The sequence below is a fragment of the Cynocephalus volans genome, chromosome 9 (assembly GCF_027409185.1).
Source record: "Cynocephalus volans isolate mCynVol1 chromosome 9, mCynVol1.pri, whole genome shotgun sequence".
Taxonomy (NCBI): domain Eukaryota; kingdom Metazoa; phylum Chordata; class Mammalia; order Dermoptera; family Cynocephalidae; genus Cynocephalus; species Cynocephalus volans.
The window spans coordinates 12,795,796-12,814,743 of record NC_084468.1 but is presented as its reverse complement, the minus strand read 5'-3'; the positions used below and the strand labels follow the sequence as shown (position 1 = coordinate 12,814,743).

At 39.9% G+C, this 18,948-nt stretch overlaps 1 protein-coding gene across 1 annotated transcript in view; it reads right to left on the bottom strand.

Moving 5' to 3' along the window:
* The window catches only part of CC2D2A (coiled-coil and C2 domain containing 2A), a 116,939-nt gene that overhangs the window by 66,120 nt on the left and 31,871 nt on the right, over positions 1-18,948 (bottom strand). The window contains exons 8-12 of the mRNA XM_063108025.1: positions 15,300-15,462; positions 11,014-11,150; positions 10,391-10,522; positions 2,828-3,037; positions 1,766-1,872 (exon numbers count right to left, since the gene is read on the bottom strand). Coding sequence (XP_062964095.1) covers positions 1,766-1,872; positions 2,828-3,037; positions 10,391-10,522; positions 11,014-11,150; positions 15,300-15,462 — 749 coding nt within the window. The remainder of the gene's footprint in view (positions 1-1,765; positions 1,873-2,827; positions 3,038-10,390; positions 10,523-11,013; positions 11,151-15,299; positions 15,463-18,948) is intronic.

Here is an 18,948-nt window from a genome sequence, read left to right as displayed (position 1 = left end):
ACTGTCCAGGAACAGACCATCTGCCTAGAATTTGCTTTACCACCTAGGGAAAAGTCACTAAAAGACTGAAATCTCCTCTTTTACTGGGTCATAAATGCTAAATCTCAGAGGTTTTTATCTCCAGGGGTGGCAGAATTCTTGCAATAGGTCTGTGATCCAGGGTCCACTTGGCATTGTCTGTAGGTCTCATACACACAGTTGTGCTGTTTTTCAAATAGTGATTAAAAAATACAAGTTCATATAAAACAAAGATTGCTTTCAGAAAGGCTTTCTGTCACTTTTTTCTTAGCCAACATGTACTAAAACAAAAATTTTTCTCACAAGTAGGTTGCAGTGTTTTTCCTTCTAACATAAAAAATAATTTTTATTTAAAAACATACTCTTCATACTTTTACAATTGCAGTATACAAAGTTAACTAATTTGCACTTTGCTGAAGAATTTTCAACTCATGCCTAGAGTGTAAAAGGAAAAGTATACATTTACAAAAAGAAACTCTTAGATTTATTATTTTCTGTTCTAAGAAATTATTCTATGGAAATACTCATATAGGTACACAAATATATACACATAAGAATTCTAATTACAGTACAATTTAAATAATAAAAAATAGGGCTAATACAATGCCTGTCAACTGGGGATTCTATGAACTATAATAAACTACACAATGCCAGCCTTTAAACAATGAGATAGACCTGGATGTAATAGGAAAAGGTCTAAGATGCATCTTACATAAAAAAGCAAGTTGCAGAATGGTACGTGCAGTATGATTGCTTTGAAAAATAAAATATATACACATAAACATATCTCTGTGTGTGTGGGGGGGAGGAACTAGCAAAAAACTGATAACCATGATTTTCTCCAAGGGACGGGACTTAAGGTGATGTTCACATTCTACATTTCCCTGTTGTTTGGCAATGATAAGGGTTTTAATTTTTCGATTATGAATAATTCAAAGAAACAGAAAAGTAAAGATAATAGATAATATGACACCTAGTGACATTTTGTCTCATTTACTCAGGATTTTTTTATGAAGTGTTATAGTTACATTTGAAGACCTCCCCCGTTCTATCCCCACTTCTCCCTCCAAGGAGGAATAAACTGCTGTGCACCTTTTCTGCCTGTAGGTACACCCCTGCATGTACCTGTAACAAATGAGTACTGTCTCAGGTGTTCTTTAGACTTTGTGAAACATATCATATAGTGAGTATCCTCTTACAGCTGGATTTTTTCATTCAACATTGTTTTCTAGATTTATCCAGGGAGATATATGCAGATGGAATTCAGTTATTTAAACCACGGTGTAGACATCCACTATATGACTGTACCAAGATGTGTTCATTCTGGTACTGAGTTATTTCTGGTTTCTTACTTTCATGTGTGATGCTGTGCACATACCTGCACACATCCATATGTGCACATGTGCACATAGCTCCTTAGAGTGCACATGTCTGAAGCTGAATTGCTGGGTCAGAGCTAATAGGCACTTTGAACACTTTGCTAGTCTGTGGCCAGACTGTTCTCTAAAGTGCTGTAGCAATTTTTACTAATATCTGCAGAATATGCAAGGGATCATTTCCCTACATCCTCATTCATATTAATGGCTTCCAGTTTTGTGTTAATATGAAGGTATCTCATTATTTCAGCTGGCATAATTTCATATGTATTCAGTGCACTCAGGGAAACTATCTGGAAAAATAAACTCTAAATATGTACACATCTAACAAGAGGGAAAAATCAATAGTTATAATTATAAACATTACTCACCAAATTTCAGATTTATACTCATTGATGGTTTTTTGGGTTGTATCAAGAGATGGATGAGGTTTTTCTGGATGAAGTCCAGTCTGAACAGCATTTCTGAGAGCTTGGAGCTTAAAAAGACATGGATACAAGTCTTGAGTTAGAAACTCTATTACCTACTGCAAGTAATGTGATTAGTCCCACCCACTTCTCCCAGGCAATACACTGCAAGCAAGCATTCTGTGAATGGATGTTTTAGCATCCAGCTGTCTCCAAACTTTCACCAAAGTGAACTTTCACAGATGACTGTTTTATTCTTTCTTTAAAAAACTGGAATAATCAAGAATAGTGTATGTCCATTTTTGTTCTGTGGCCCAGATAATCAATTTCCTCATGACAAATATCACATTTATGTGTGTGTCTCAGAAACAAGTTTTCTTTCAAAGCTAACAGTGTGTCTCTATGGGTTCTTGACATATAATGGTATTTTTGTGATATGAAGAAATCATAAAATTATAACTCATAAAAAGAAGTATTGTGAAGTTCTCTCTCATTTGGACAGTAAGTTTTTAAAGTCAGGGCATGCAGTCAAAATTGCCTGTAGTCAAAATTACCTGTGAAAATCTCATAGGATAGTGTTACATTGGAAATAAGTTCAAAAGGATAGCCATTTCTTTGAGAATCAGTAGAAGAACGGGCTTGTGTTTAGGTGCCACAGAATGGAAAAAAATACATGTAAATATGGGAATGTCTCTAAAGACAGAGAGATTCTCAAGCCACCAATGGTCTTAGGATCTGAGATCACACAAGCAAATGATAACCACACTTACTCCATCTAGTACCCACTTCTGGTGGGTGTGATCACTTGCACCGTTTACACGGATCTTCTCTTTAAGGCAAGTGTGTGCCACTGAATTGGCACATTATCTCCGTCCTTCCTTTTTGTTTCTAGGTAGGACAATGTATCGCAGAGGGAACATCTCAGTGAAGGACACAAACACTTTGCTGCTAGAAAGTATTTTCATTGTTTGGGCTTATCAGAAGAACCAACCCCATCAATGTTAGCATGGAAAAGATCACATGTACCTTATCAGTAAGAAATTTCGCCTTGTTTCTCTGTTGCCTTGCAAGGTACTGGTCATATAACTGGGCAAGCTTGGCTGCCAAAACATGCTCTCGGCTAAAACAGGGATGATGAGTGAAGATTAACCCTGAGATATCAATATCCAGTTGGAAATTTCCAGGAGGGTCTACAGATCCAGTCATATGCTTACTGACGTGGACATATTTTACTGCCTGCCAAAGAGAGCAGAGTGTGGGTGGAACATAGTTAAAGCATTTACTAGATAATGAGATAATGATGTTGTAATCTGCAATGAGAAAACAATCTGATGCAAAATACCTTTCCCCTGGTCAAGTCAGGTGAAAGATGCTCAACTTCCCGTTTCCAGGTATTAGAGAAGCATAGATTCTAGTCCAACCTGATCATTATTTGGATCATAGATACACTTCTATGTAACTAAATTATTATTATTGTTATTTTATTTTATTTTATTTTTTTCTGACTGGTAAGAGGAGCACAACCCTCAGCACAGTGTGGTCTGCACCACGCTCAGCCAGTAAGCACACCGGCCATCCCTATATAGGATCCGAACCCGCGGCCTCGGTGCTCCCAGTGCCTCACTCTCCCGATTGAGCCACTAGGCCGGCCCTAAATTTTTAAGACATATAAAGAAATTTTTATTCTGTAGGCAGCAGCAAGAGACTAACTTTTACTCTATTGAGCTTCATCCTGGCACCCAGTTTTCCTGGGAAGAAGGGAAGTTAGCATGAAAATAACAGCAAGTGGGTGGGGTGGGGAACATCTGAGTCCAGTGTGTAGAAAACAGGAACAAAAATTTCCAATGGGAATTTCTTGGATTGTTTGGTGTATAATGTGTCAGATAAATCTCTCTCTTTTTCCTCCATAAAGTCTTCAAAATATTCTACATTAACCACTACTGCCATTGTGGTCGGGGAACTCAAAGGTAGAGAGGAGACACTGTTGACTTTGTGTCTTCATTTTCTCTCCACATGATAAACACTGACTTTGGTCAAGAGGTGGTGGTTTGGGACAAGTCATTTAGTCTTTTCTTTTTGCAGAGGTGAGCTTTGAAAGCTACTTATGTGATCTGGAAAATGATGATATAAGATTATATGGCACGAATGTATTATTTACAAGTTATGAGGTTAAATAGAGTTGTAAAAACTACTGTAGTCAGAACTGAAGTTTCCATCATTCATAAATTGTGGATAACATGTTCAGTAATCTTTTCATTTAATTCTTTTGCATGGTATCATGTAAAGATGCTAGATTTGGGCCAGAAGCCTTACATTCTAGCCCTGGGTCTGCATTGAACTTGCTCTGGGACCTTTGGCAATTTACTATACACGTCTGGCCTCTATTTCTTCATCTGTAGAAATGGGAGACGGAAGAAAAAGATTCAATTAGCATTTTGTAGGTCACTAGGGATCATAAAAAACACTTCACATATATCATTTCATCTATTTAACAAAGATTAATGGATATTTACAATGTGGTGGGGCCTGTCTTCAAGCAGCAGTCAGTTGAGAGGGGAAGACAGCCCTGGGATCTGGATGGATGAAGCCTGGGGTGTGCAGAGGGAGGTATGGAAACCCGGAAGAGGGGATTTCAGCATTAGAACCCTATGATTTGATTATAAGATTCTAATATTATTCCCTATCAAACTAAGAACAGAAAATGGGAGGTCCCCACTGGTGTGTGTGTACACATGTATATACGTATAGAAATGTGTTTCTATTTGTTTTATGGTGTGATCTGATTTTCAGTCACTCTTAGTCATCAAAATAGTTACCAATATTTGCACTTACAGTAAAGCATATACATACGAGTCTTCGCTTACCAGTTAAGTTGTCACTGTGTTGTGTTGTTGCCTGTTTAGTACTGGTTTTCATAAGAATATATGAGTTCACTTCATTTTAGCCATTCAATTTCATACTTTTTCCTCTCTAGAGTAGTAGATTATTGATGCATATTTAAGATTTACAGAGCTCTAATACAGTGTATTCTACATTTATATTAATAAAATATCAAGTTTTCTCCTATGAAATAACATTCAATCTATCTTTGATGAGAAGACCTACAGATTTTTTATGATTTAAAATGTCCTTGTAAAACTGGGATGTGTTTATAAATATTTTAGGCTTAAATAGGAATGGATTAATTATACCTCGGTACCTTCTGAAATATGTTTTCTTTTTCAAATCTCCTTCCCAAATCTGCATTAGTCCATGTTACAATAATTGCTGGTGGTCTCTGCTTTAATCTCAGCTAAACCAAGTATAAAAAGCTTCCAGGACTCCTGGTAGCCATGGGGGTAAACTGCTCGAAAGACCACAACTCCCTTCCTATTAGGGAGAAAGACCTCTAGTTTCTCGTCTTTTCGGGGGGTTGGGGGGGGAATCAGTTTTTCTTTCTTATATTTTGAGAAATGTCATGAAAAGAGTAGCAACAATTTCTTCCAAGGACCTCCACTTGGTTTTACAGGAGGAAAGATCTCCCTGGTATCTTATGAAAGCCCTATGTGGCCTTTCAGGGATTAATTCTGATCATTAATTTCCTTACACTTCAGACTGCAACAGTGGAGGCCCACTTCTCTTTCATGTGGGTAAAAGTATTCAATTATAAACCGCATTAGTATTAGAAATTTTTAACCTGCATGTGGCCACTACGTGTCTTATGACAACTCAGATTACCTGGATGAATTAAAAAATTTCCACCTCATGAAGACACATACAACTAAATGTCAATCCACAGATGTAATGGAAAGTTCCTCTCTAATTGCTTTGTACCTGCTAGTTCTTGCCTTTCCTTTTCTCCTACCATGGGGTCCTGGAGTTATGAGATCACTCAGGGTGTGGCTCGCAGGCTCTATCTTGTACTCTTCTTGGTGTGAGTAAGCAACATTGGTAGAATGGTTCTGTTTACTTGTAATGTTACCTAGGTCACCTGTAATTTGCATCTTCTTCCCCAAATCTGCACGATCCCATATTCCAATAATTACTGTGGTTTCTTCCTTAACCAAATCTCAAAGTCTCCCAGAATATAAAAGTCTAACCCTGACCTGGTAGTCACTGGGCTAGACTGATCAAAAGACCCCAATCACTTCCTATTAGGGAGAAACACCTTTGTCTCTTTTTGTTGTAGCTGTTTTCCTTTCTTATATATTGAGAACTATCATGAAAATGGTAGCAACAATTTCTCCCAAGGAGACATAATATTTATAGAGTATATCTTAATTTTGAAATTGATTTGATTCTTTAGTCTTCAATTGAAAACTGAAAACCAAAACTATAAGAGATGACACCTACAAACTATCTGTTGATGTTCTCAGCATGTGCTGAGATGCATACCAATGGGAAGAAAATTAAAAGTTGTACAGGAAAACAGTAATCATTAGTGGGATTAAAGTACAAGTTTCCACATTTGCCCTGGGATGATAACAGCAGCAAAACCTGAGTTCAGCCCAGAGCCTGCAGTAGATTCTGTAGCTATTGTTCTGGCCTTCCCTGGGAAGCTTTCTCAGTCCCTGTCTTCTGGGAACTTGCCATGTATTCTGGACATGGGGTGGGTAGGTACATGGTCTACTTACAACCGACTGGCGTTCAGTCTTGGTATTGATAATGTGACATGTGTGGGGAAATATGATCTCTTCTCTTTGTAGTGGTTAAGTGTAGGCTATCAAGGCTCATGGCCTTAACACATGGAGAATTCTGACCTGCCTGCAATAGGAGAGAACAAGGTCCATCGACACTGAAGGAGAACTAGAGAAAGAGAGGTGGAGAGAGAGCCCGGCTGGCATCGAGTCCCTGGTCCTAGCCCCTCAGGCCCTGGTTCCTAAAGCTCCTCCTTCAATTATACAATTTATCCCCAGATCCTCTCCAGTTTTGTGAGCCAAGTTCCTTCTTTGCTTAAGCTAGTTTGCATTGGGTTTCTATCATTTGCAACCAAGAGTCCTGAGTAGTGCATTGCTTAGAACACAGTGGGTAAACAATACTTCTGTGAAATATCGGTGAGAATAGTAAAAGGGGAAAGTGATAATTTTATCCAGTGGTAGCTATCAAGGAGGTTGGGATCATGACAAATCCCTCAAATTGTTATACAGTTCTGAAAAAGGAAGGCTTGTACATATCACAGTTCCTTTAACACCGGATTCTGTTTCTGTCTCCTCACTCAAGGAACAGAGTCTCCTTAAAGCCAGGTTTGAATGTTGCTACCTCTGTAATCCCAGAGTTTAGCACAACTAAGAATACAGTAGACTTTCAGGTAAGGATGGAAAGATTGAAAAAGAAAGGAAGGAAAAATGGAAGAGGGCTGTTTGGACTACTTTTCAACAACTCTAACTTACTTTAGGGGCTGTAATTAGGCAGACTGCATTTTATATTGTTCATGTTTTACCTGCAATGTCCCATGTAGCATTTTCTTTTTTTTAGTTTCAGATTAGTTCCTTATTAGATGTATTAAATTGCATTATTTCTCATTTGAGGTTTAACTATTTTCTTTGCATGACATCTAATCTCTTTTTACAGTCCTCTGTCTTTAATGGTCTCTTCTCTATGCAGGAACAGCAGAATATTTCACCTTTGAAAACGGCTTTTTTCCCTCCGTAATTAAGGAACATGTTCTAAAAAGCAGGGCTGAAAATCAACTCTCTTCTAAATAAAACTCCTAAATTATCTACTGGGAGGGCATACAACCCATCATTTGAATGGACAGTCTAGAATTTCTAACCAAAGGACAACTGGACTTGATTCTTTTTTTTTTTTTTTTTTTTTTTGTCGTTTTCTCGTGACTGGCACTCAGCCAGTGAGTGCACTGGTCAGTCCTATATAGGATCCGAACCCGCGGCGGGAGCGTTGCCGCGCTCCCAGCGCAGCACTCTACCAAGTGCGCCATGGGCTCGGCCCGAACTGGACTTGATTCTGATGGGGGGTCGGTTTGGATCAGTCCAGCTGGGTTGAGTTAGCATCAGACCTGTGAACTCTGAGCAGTAAATTCATCAAGGCTCTTAAGGGCCCAGGAATTGTCAACTCCTGATCTAGCATTCTGACTTGCTTTTCCATCATTTGGATGCCAGGATTAAGCCAGGACCTAAGGAAAGCTACTGTTTTGCAGGAGAGACAGCTGAGTCAAAGAGAAGAGTAAAAAAGGAATTTCTTGTAAATACATACAGCTAGATAAGTTTAATGGTATTCAGTTTGCACTTTCATTGAGGTATTTCTATGTGCCAGTCACTCTGCTAGGTGTTAGAGTTAGGAAGAGGAATGTAACCTAGTCCTGGCCCCTGAGTCACTCTCAGGGTAGTGGGAAAGAGAGAAAGAAGACAGATTTATAATCCATGAACAAAACAGTCTCTGCCTATTGATTTATTTCGCCGCTCCTGCATCCTGTCAAAAACTCCTGGATGAAAAGTCTGTTTGGACATAAGACTGAAAATATAGGCCATATGCATTTAACAAGTTTTCTTAAAGGCAAGCTTGTTGCATGAAACAGTGAAAAAAACATAGGTTTCAGCATCAGACAGATTTGAATAAATGTACGAAAAGGTTAAAGTAAATAATTAAAATTGTAAAAATATTAAATCTGAAAGAAAAGCATTGTGTTTTGAGTTACTGGAAGGGAGTGTAATCACATGGAAAAAGACCGAGGTATATAAATCAAGAATAAACTTAATAAGTAACTTTCTATAGAAAAACAAAGAGATAGGTATAATATCTCCTCTATCTAACTTAAACCCTTTTGCTTCTTTCTGAAGCATTCTAGGACATTCTTTGTACTTTTCTGTATTCAAAGCCCAGTCCTTTAAAAAATGCCCTTGGAAGACTTCAGCCCCTTTGGGCTTCTCTAACTTCTTTTGCTCTGGGATGTTTTATGGCCAGCCCCTTCTGTCCTTCTCTACCCACTCTCCCATTCATACTGGCTGCTTTCCAAGGGAGAAGGAGGAATGTATGTGATGGGAGAGTCAGCTGGAGCCAAGATCCTAGGTCCAGGCTCTCTGCTGAGTAGGGTGAAGAGGTGGCTCCAGCTGTCTCTTGTTAGCTGTCACCAAGAGAACCTGCTCACCAGCCAGCGTGGTCTCCTTGACACTTGGTAAACTCACCAGAGCACTTCTAGCTGCTCAGCTTGTGTCTAGGTGGGGCATGTAATTAATGAGAGATGGAGCAGGAAACTCATCTGGTATTGGGTCCACGTGGCATTCTGCTACTCAGTTTTACCCTCACAGCAACTGATGTCTGGATCTCTCTCTGACTCCTGTGCATTTCCAAATTAGTTTAGAACTTCTAAAGGAGACAGATAAGATTAACTGGCTCCCTCATACCCTAGCCTCCATATTAATTACTCTTCTGTTTTCTAATTTTAACCCACATTTTAGTGTCTCACTATATCAGTGTTTCATACTGAAATGGATGGATGGATGAAGAGATGGACTGATGGATTATTTGATATATGCATAAGTTGATACTATCTTGATCACTAATAATATCATGAATCTTTGCTGTGTGTAACCACATAGATGATAAATCCCTCATGGGCTGAGACTGATGTTTATGCTTATTTTGTAAGTCTACTCCCAGGATCACATTTCTGTACAAAGTAGACATTCATTAATACTTGTCTGTAATAACAATATTTTGTAGAATTTTATAACTTTAAAAAAGGGCATACTCGTATGTCACCTCAATACTTACCATAACCCTATTAGGTAGAGAAGATCAATATTATTCATATTTTTCAATTAAGGAAACATTTCTAGAGAAGTAAAGGGACCTGCCCAAAGCCACACACTGGTTAGTGGGACAGCACAACTTCGCTCAGATTCCCTGACTCGAGCCTGTGTCTTCTCTGCTCATCATCCCGCTTTATAGAATGATCATTACACCCCCTTGTTATGTTTTACTTTATCAGTGTTGAAATGTTACAAATTTAAAATTACATGGATTTCTGAAGGAGATGGTCCCAGGAAATCACAGCAATATAATTAAACACGAGGACAAGCAACTCTATCTTTTTAACAATAGCCAGCACTTACTAAGCTCTGTCTTAAACACTTGACGTATTATCTCATTCAATCTGCATAGCAATCCTAGGAGGTAGATACTATGATTATGCCTATTTTACAGATGAAGAAATTAAAGCACAGAGAAACTGAAGCCCAAGTTCACCCAATGAGTGGTAGAGCGAGGACCCAAATCAGGAAGCTTGAGCTTAGGCAGATACAGTAAAGAGGATTTGCAAGGATAGCAAACCTCCAGTTATATAATAAAGAGACAACAAGGGGGGAAACAATAATCCTGCAGCATATGTGAGATGACAAAAGAGAACAGGGGAGGGAAAGAGGAAGAAAAGTACAGGCAGCTAACCTGGAGTGCAAATAAAGATGCTGACTCAGTCGTTCCTGGCTAAGAAACCCATTCTTTGAGATGGGATTAGGTGAGCAAAGTTGGACTGACTCTTTTATTTGAAAAAGTCAAAGTGCAATGTTACAAATTCAGCACTCCAAGCTATTCAAAAAGCAAAGCTCTTTCAATTTCATGTATTAAAAATGGAGTGGGGGGGGGAGTATCTACCTTTTTATATACTGTTTCGAGTTCTGCCTTAATGCTTTGATCCTGCGTTAACACTGATGGCCTTGAAGGAAACTGCTTGATGGGGTTTGGCAGTGCTAGGATTCTGCCATCATCTCCAAACCATCTTCTCCCCTGTGGATTGGCAGAAAATGGTTTATAAAACAAACAACACTTGCAGTAAAATTCTGCGTCAACATACATGTTCTATGTACCTCCTCCTGCCCCAATAGAACTTTAAAAGTCTTGGTTTCCATCAGAAATCAAGTCTTTACTAAGACCTCCAACAACCTACTTAAGATACAGCCCTGCCCCCACCACCACCAAAAAAAGAAAAGTTTAAGGAAAATCTCAAATAAATGTTTAAGAAAATATTGCTAACATCTGATTCAGCAGGAAACTCCCAGATCCAACTAGCAGAATATGGGTTCTGAGAAGTTGAGAGGTTGTATTGTTTGAGGATCACTAAATGTACCTAGAGACAAAATTAAAAACAAAAATGAACCACTTTCTGCAGACAACCTCAAGAGGAACTGAGTAGAGTGGATGGATGGCTGCCGGTCAAGAGGAAGCACCTTCACGTCAGGTGCACCCAGGCTTTGCTGGGAGCAGGGGTCCCCACTTACGGGCTCCTGTGTCAGCAACCTGTTCTCCATGATGTTCTGATTGGCGCGGGCCACCTCTGGTCGAGCCCCGATGTAAAGGCCTTCGTCTTCCAGGAATCTGGGCTGCATGTTCTCAGGAAGCTTTTTATAGGTCGGCACTAGATAGTTCATAAATAAATAAAATAAATATTGGTGCCAACCTAAACATTTCAAACTTCACTTTGGTGAATTAAAACAACCACCAGAGATTTCATTTATGTTCCTAGGAACTGCAAATTTTTCAAATTAATTTCTAGAAGCAGAACCAAAGGAAAGATGAATGTGTTCACTTGCAATATGAGGTTGTAGAATCATGTATTTAGCAGATAACACCTAAATAATTCAATTCCTAATGCACTGAGTGGCATACTGAGAAGAGTATAATATTCAAACCAAAGGACCTAGGGGCAAGTTTTAGCTTCATTACTCTTTAGCTAAGTAAATTCAGGCCAGGCACTTCTTTGAACTCTTTCCTTCTGTACGAAGAGATAATAATACCTACTTAACTGGGTTCCTGGGAGAATTAAATGAGGTAAAGTATGAAGAAATGCCTTGTAAGTTAAAAAGGTTCCTTGCGCAAACATGGCCGTTGCCTCATGTACTCATTCACTCTTGTGTTCATTCATGGAACACATCTTTATCCGGAGCCTCTCTGTGCCAGACATATACGAGACTGGCTATCCTGGCCAGGCCAGCTGTCTGGGAGCTCAGATTCCAGTGGGAGTGACCAGCAGCAACAGTAACCGAAGGTCTACACAAGATCCTTTCAGAGAGTGATGTGCGGGATGAGGAAAATACACAGGTGATGGTAACTTAGGGAGGGGAGGGATACACTTGAGATAAAAGAAAGGCTTTTCTCACTGGGTGATGCACTTGCCGTGACACCTGAAGGTTGAGAAGGAAGGAGCCAGTGATGGAACAAGACAGCGAATAGCCAAGGGAACAGCATGTGCAGCACCCCCCCTTATCCACAGGGGAGACCCTCCAAGATCCCCAGTGCATGGCTGAAACCATAGATAATGTCGAACCCTGTGCTTTTCTTACACATACATGCCTATGATAAAATTGAATTGATAAATTAGGCACAATAGGAGATTAGTTAACAATAACTAATAATAAAATAGAACAATCATAATAGTATATCAGCGTCATGACTCTTGCACTTTCAGGCCACTATTAGGTAAAATAAGGGTCACTGATCTGATAATAAAGATCTGATCACTAACACAGCTGCTAAGTGATTAACAGATGGGTCGCACAGACAGTATGAATACACTTCCCAAAGGGGTGACTCACATCCTGGGAGGATGGAGTGGGACAGCACGAGATTTCATCACGCCACTCAGAAAGGTGTGCAATTTAAAACCTATGAATTGTTTACTTCTGGAATTTTTCATTCAATATTTTCAGACCACAATTGACCATGGGTAACTGCAACTGCAGAAAGCAAAATCCCAGATAAGTGGGGGAGACTACTGTCCTAAACAGTGGGCGTGTTGGGGAAACAAAGAATCTTCCAGAATGCTGTGGTGTGGTAAGCAGGGGCAGAGGATGGCAGGGGAGAGAACAAGGGGTGCTCTTCAGGTCACAGAGAGGAGCCTGGGTTCTATTCAAGGGAGCTGGATCCACTGAGGGCTTCTGTGCTGGGGAGCGACTGAGCAGATTTACAATTCTAAAAAGTCATGGGTTCTGCAGCTGCAGAGTGGACTAGAGAAAATGTAAGGGAAGCCAGGAGACGATGGCTGGTGGGGGTCAGGATGGAATCTGAGAATTAATGATTACAGGGGTGACTCCTTTATTATGTTATAATTATCTCACTCTAAACCCATGCCAAATCCCTCACTTTCCTGTGGGTGGCCACTTGGTTACTCTGCATCCCCTACACAGCCACCAAAACCAACTAATGCCTGCATTCCTCGAAAAACCCTTCTCTGAATCCTCAGAAAACATGGAGCAAGCTATGAATTCACTCTTTTCTCTGCTCCCCACCCCTCCATTCACATGGCTAGACATCAGTTCATCACTAGTCTGTTGGTCTTCAAAATTTTGCATTAAAACATTGTTGAGTGCTCATCCAATATATATGTTTATTTATTACCTATGCACTATCATACCTACAAAATTAAATTAGGAAAGAATGAGAGTGAAAATAAATCTAAGTAGAAGCCTTGATACGTTCTTCCAATACCCCTGGGGTGAATGCACCCCTTTGGAAACCACTGTGCTAGACAAGAACAAAAACAAGAGCAACAGTAACAAAATGTATGATTTTTGATCACCTACTACATGTTAAAATACTAGGTCCTTCGCTCATATTGTTTCCTCAATGCTCACAATCAAAATAAATGCCCAAAGTCACCTTACAGGGCAGGTTTTATTTCCTCCCTTCTTCAGTTGAGGCCCCTGAGAATAAATGAATGGTGCAAGGTCATGTCTCATGAGGGACAGCTGGGTCTGCTTGGCTCCTCCACTCCTGCTGGTGTGGCCAGGGTGTTGCTGCCTCACAGGGCTGGGTGGGAGACGGGTGCACGCTCAGATTCTCTGCTCAGAGCAGGCCTCAGGTGCAACCAGGGCTCCCTAGACCTCTTCCACGGCCCTTGCCAACCAACCCTCGTTCCACCCCAGGCAGGCTCCAGGGAGAGGCCTAACAGTAAGACCCCTGAGCAAAAACACAGGTGGCAAAGCTTCTCCCAGACAAGGTTGCTACAAATGCATTTCTCCATGGTTAGGAATGTGGCCTCTGGGGCAGGCCACCTGGATCGGAAACTGCCACCACCACTACACTAGCTTCATGATCTTGAGCCATTTCCCTAACTTCTCTGGGCTCTGCTTCCTCATCTGTAAAATAGGCACAATAAAGAACACCTCTTCCCATCCCTGGTGTGGGATCACTGATGCATGTCGAGGGCTTAAGAAAGTACTTAGTGAAGAGTAAGTGGACAGGATGCATTCGCTGCTGTTATTATTGGGGCAAAGCCATAACCTTTGGACTCCTTTGCCAGCTACCTATTTTAAAAGGAAATTTGGGATGTTCAACCAATTCCAATAATTTTGAATGTATATGATTCAAAACAACCTGTCAAAATGAAATAATTTGTTCTTGATTCAGCATTTAATTGGAACTCAGACAGAACATGACAAATTCATAGGAAATCCAGCTTCCAAAATTCCATCAAAATGTTTCCGTTCCCTGATTTTCCCTCACAACTCAAAGCAGAGAGAAAGTTAGGTAAGCCCAGGCCCCCTTAACAGCCTCTATTATAGGGCTCAGGCTGCTCTGTCATTTTACATTTTAACTAGTGTAGAGAAAATGAAATGTAAATGGTCAGGGTCCCTCAGACGTTCAGAATCTTACCAAGTATTTGATGTAAATAAGACTGCACGTGTGCCCAGGTGTTCCTTGGCTATTGTCTGTGGATGTCCATGGGTACTCAGGTGTTCCTGGGTTGTATGACTCACACCCAGGTGTCCTGGGTTATCAAACTTGAGTATAAAGGACAAATGGCTCTGATCCACAGTGTCCTCTGCCCCCAGGATGCCCCCGTGGGGGTCATGGAGAGGTGACTACTGCTGCTGGAGGCTGTTGCTGCTGCTGCCAGGGCCCCAGGGATGCCCTGGGAAGCTACTGCCACAGCTACTGCTGGAGGCTGCTGCTGTAAGCTGCTGCTGCTGCTGCTGCTGCTGCTGCTGAGGAGGAGGCTGAGGACTGAGCTCATGTCATCTGCCAATAGCTCCTGGGATCTTTCTCAATTACCTAGCTCATGACCTGCACGTGAGGGGTCTGTGACCCAGTCTGTACAATGGGTCTGAAGGGTGTGATCCCTAGCCTGACAACTAGTAGAACTGGGTGAGCATCAAATCCCTCAGGCACTCTCAGAAGAAAAGAAAATTTCAGGGAAAAAGAGTAAAGGAAAATCCAGGCCAGAAGAGAAGCGTGGAACAGTAACTAGGCGTTAATCAGATGGTCCCAGCTTTGGTATCCTGGCCATTTTCCCCAGCCTGAATCTCAGAGTCCCACATACTCTCAGCCCCAGAACTGGTCACTAATTGGATGAAGGGGCTCCCACAGCGCCCTGTATTTCTTCTGCTATTCTATCAAGTGTTTGCTGAAGCATATTTTTCCATGTTCTATATCTTGTCTGAAGATATTTCTTGATTATTCAATCAGATTAGAAACTGGAATTAATTCTGGAAGTGGGGCATCCTTATACATTTGAAGAAAAAATGAAGATATCCAAGCTGAGCTGGAAGATGAAAAGAGCACGTACCTGTCAGCCTACTGGGTACGAAGAGGATTTCTTTTTCCATCTGCTGCCAAACATGGACACTTTCATAATCTGCAGGTCTAATTGCCAAAAAATCATCAGCCGCATGATCCAAGCCCAATAGGAAGTCCTCAGCATCGTTACCACCAAACAGCTCTTCCTCATCCTGCGTAATGTTCAAAAAGAACAGGAAGAAATCGTGTTATGATTCTTAGTTTACTTAGAAAAATAATAAACTGTACTAAACTCACCAAATTTAACATATCCTAAAACAATGTTACCTTTTCCCCTTTTTTTCAGTGAAAGCATAGAATCATATGATCTTTCATATTTAACAAGTGGGTTTTCATTGATTGTTTTTGCTATTCTACACACCTGGAAGATGTTGAAATCAGAGAGGGCTGAAACAGAAGAGAAGTGGTATGCAGAGCAGTAGAAATCCTGACAAATTTGGCTTCCTTTAAGGGTGCTTATTTTTTGACATTTATTTTAAGCACTTGGACTCATAAGTTATGTAGCATTTTAGCCTTCCTCCTGGCACTGAGCCAAAAGCAAAGGTCCTCAGCATGTAGATTCAGAGTCCACACCTGTTCAGATATCTGTGCTTTGTTGTGAGGTTGTTGCCCAGGAAAGGAACCAAATATTTAATTAAGAATTTTAACAGAGTCTTTATTAGCTGGCCAGTGACTGCCTCCCCTAGGTATTTTGGGAGAGCAACAGCTAGCCTTGGTCTGGTGGAGTTTATAAAAGCAAAAACCACATCCCGTTGGCACATGGGTTTGTTCAGGTGCACAACGCAAGCTAGGTAGCTAGGTTACAGAAGCCAAAAGTGAGCAGTTAAAGCAAGCAAGCATAAAAATTTCCACTGTGTATAGTTCTTGTTTCTATGCGACAGTTTTTGTTTATATGAGAAGGTCAACGGTTTCTCACACAGACGGGGGTAGTTTGACAATGAGAATGGAGCACCTACCCTAGACGGCGTTGGTATTGCTCAGGATTCTCTGCTACAGTTTGAAACCCAGCTTTACCTCATACTGCCTGGGGGACTGGAGAGAACTTATTTAATCTTCTGATCCTCAGTTTTCCCACTTGTAAGATGGGGATATTAATAGAGCTTTCCTCTTAGGATTTTGTGAGGATAAAATTAAATTATGCATGTAAAAATTCTAATCACAGGGACTATAATCACAAATGTTAGCTGAGGCATGTTAATTTTGAGTATTTTCTAAACTTTTCTCTTTTCCTTCTTTCTTTCTCTTCCTCCTCTTCTTCTTTTTCTCTTTCTCCTCCTTCCTCTTCTTTTAAAAATTTTAACCTGGTATCCATTAATGAGCAATATCTTTTAAAATCCTGTGGAGACTTCCAGGTAGCTGAAGACAATGGTGGTCATCCAGCAACCTGCCTCTTAAGGTTTCCTCCCCAAATATACAAAACAATAAGAGGAAAAAGTCAACCTACATGGAAACCATCCTTTCAACAAAATTTAAAGACAGAGAATGCCAAGAACATCAAAAAAGTGAAAAGAGAAAGGCACCAAATAGCAGTGTGTAATCTTTCTTGCTCCTGCCCCACCTCTGCTTTGTGCGAACTGAAGGCAGACAGAAAAACTGCAGAAAAGGGAAGCTAGTGAAGGGGCCAGCAGAAGCTCTAGAAAGACTAAATCCACTTTGAGTATGAAAATGTTTAAAAAGTGTCTGGACAGATGAGAGCACGGACTACACGGAAATGGCTTCAAAGTGTGTATGACTTTAAAGGGTAGTTTTCAAAACACATAGCTTCTGGGGATGTAAAAAAGCAAGAGGAAAGGAGAAGTGGCTTTTGGAGGGATGTGTCATGATTTCAGAGGTGCACACAAATGGATAGTTCTACCTTCCAAAGGTGGAGCCTAATTCTCCTCTCTTGAGAGTGCACTGTACTTTGAGACTTGCTTCTGAGCAGTACACGGGGGAAGTGATGGTACAGGTCACAAATAGGCACTGCGGCTCCTCCTTGAGTCCTCTATTGTATCACTCGCGGAAGGGGAAGCCAGATGCCAGGAGGGCTCTCAAGCAACCTTATGGGGAGGTCCACGTGGAGGACTGTCATCCTGGCCATCGTGTCTGCAACCTCACGAGAGATCCTGAGCCAGAACTAGCTGAATATTGATTTGTAGAACAATTGTTATAGAATAAGCTGAAAAAAAATCTCCAAGCTTTCGTAGGTCTACATAAGAAAATTTATTTGTGGGAGGCATTTTTTTCAAGGGAGAAGACTATAAATTAAGCACAGAAATATGACAACTGAAAATTTTGGAATGTTCTTGTATGGTTTTCTTTTTTAAAATAAATGTGGTAAAATATACTTAACATAAAATGTACCATTTAAAGCATTTTTGTGTGTACACTTCTGTGGCATTAAGAACATTCATGCTGTTGTGCTACCGTCACCACCATCCATCTTCAGAAATTTTTCATCTTCCCAAACTGAAATTCTATACTCAAAAACAATGACTCCCCATTTCTTCCTTCTCTTATCCCCCTGGTAACCAGCATTCTACTTTCTGTCTCTATGATTTTGACTAATTTATAGGTAACTCATATAAGTGAAATCACACAACACTTGTCATTTTGTGACTGGCTTATTTCATTTAGCATAATTTCTCCACGGTACATCTATGTTGTAGCCGTTTCAGAATTTCCATCCTTTATGAAGTGGAATAATATTCCATTGCATGTATATAACACATTTTGTTTATCTATTTATCTGTAGATAAACACTTGGGTTGCTTTTACCTTTTGGCTATTGTTAATAATGCTGCTATGAACATTGGTGCACAAATATCTAAGTCCTTTGATAAAAGGATCAATGCAGCAAAAGGATGTAATAATCATAAACACATACGCACACAACATCAGAGCATCTAGATATATAACACAATTGTTATTGGATCTAAAGGGAGAGATAGACCCCAAAATAATAATATTTGGGGACTTTAACACACCACTCTCAGCAATGGCTGAATCATCTAGACAAAAGATTAGCAAATATTGGATTTAAACAGCACTTTAGACCAAATGGACTCAGACATCTACAGAACATTTCATCCAACAACTGTAGAATATATGTTCTTATCAGCACATGGATCACTTTCCAGGACAGACCACATGTTAGGCCATGAAGTAAGTCTCAACAAATTTAAAAAGACTGAAATCATACCAAGTATATTTTCAGACCACAATGGATTAAAATTAGAAATTAACAACAAAACTTTGGAAACTATACAAATATATGGAAATTAAACAACAAACTCTTGAACAATCCATGGGTCAAAGAAGAAATAAAGCAGGAAATCAAAAAATTCCTTGAAGTGAGTGAAAATACAAGCACAACTTACCAAAACCTATAAGATATTGCAAAAGCAGCACTAAGAGGAAAGTTTATTGCAATAAATGATTACATCAAAAGAATAACAAGTCTTCAAATAAACAACCTAACATTACACCTCAAAGAACTAGAAAAACAAGAACAATCCAATCCCAAAATTAGTAGACAGAAAAAAATAATTAAGATCAGAGCAAAACTATATGAAATAGAGACCAAAAAAAGATACAAAAGACCAACAAAAAGTTGGTTTTTTGAGAAGATAAACAAAATAGACAAACAACTAGCTAGA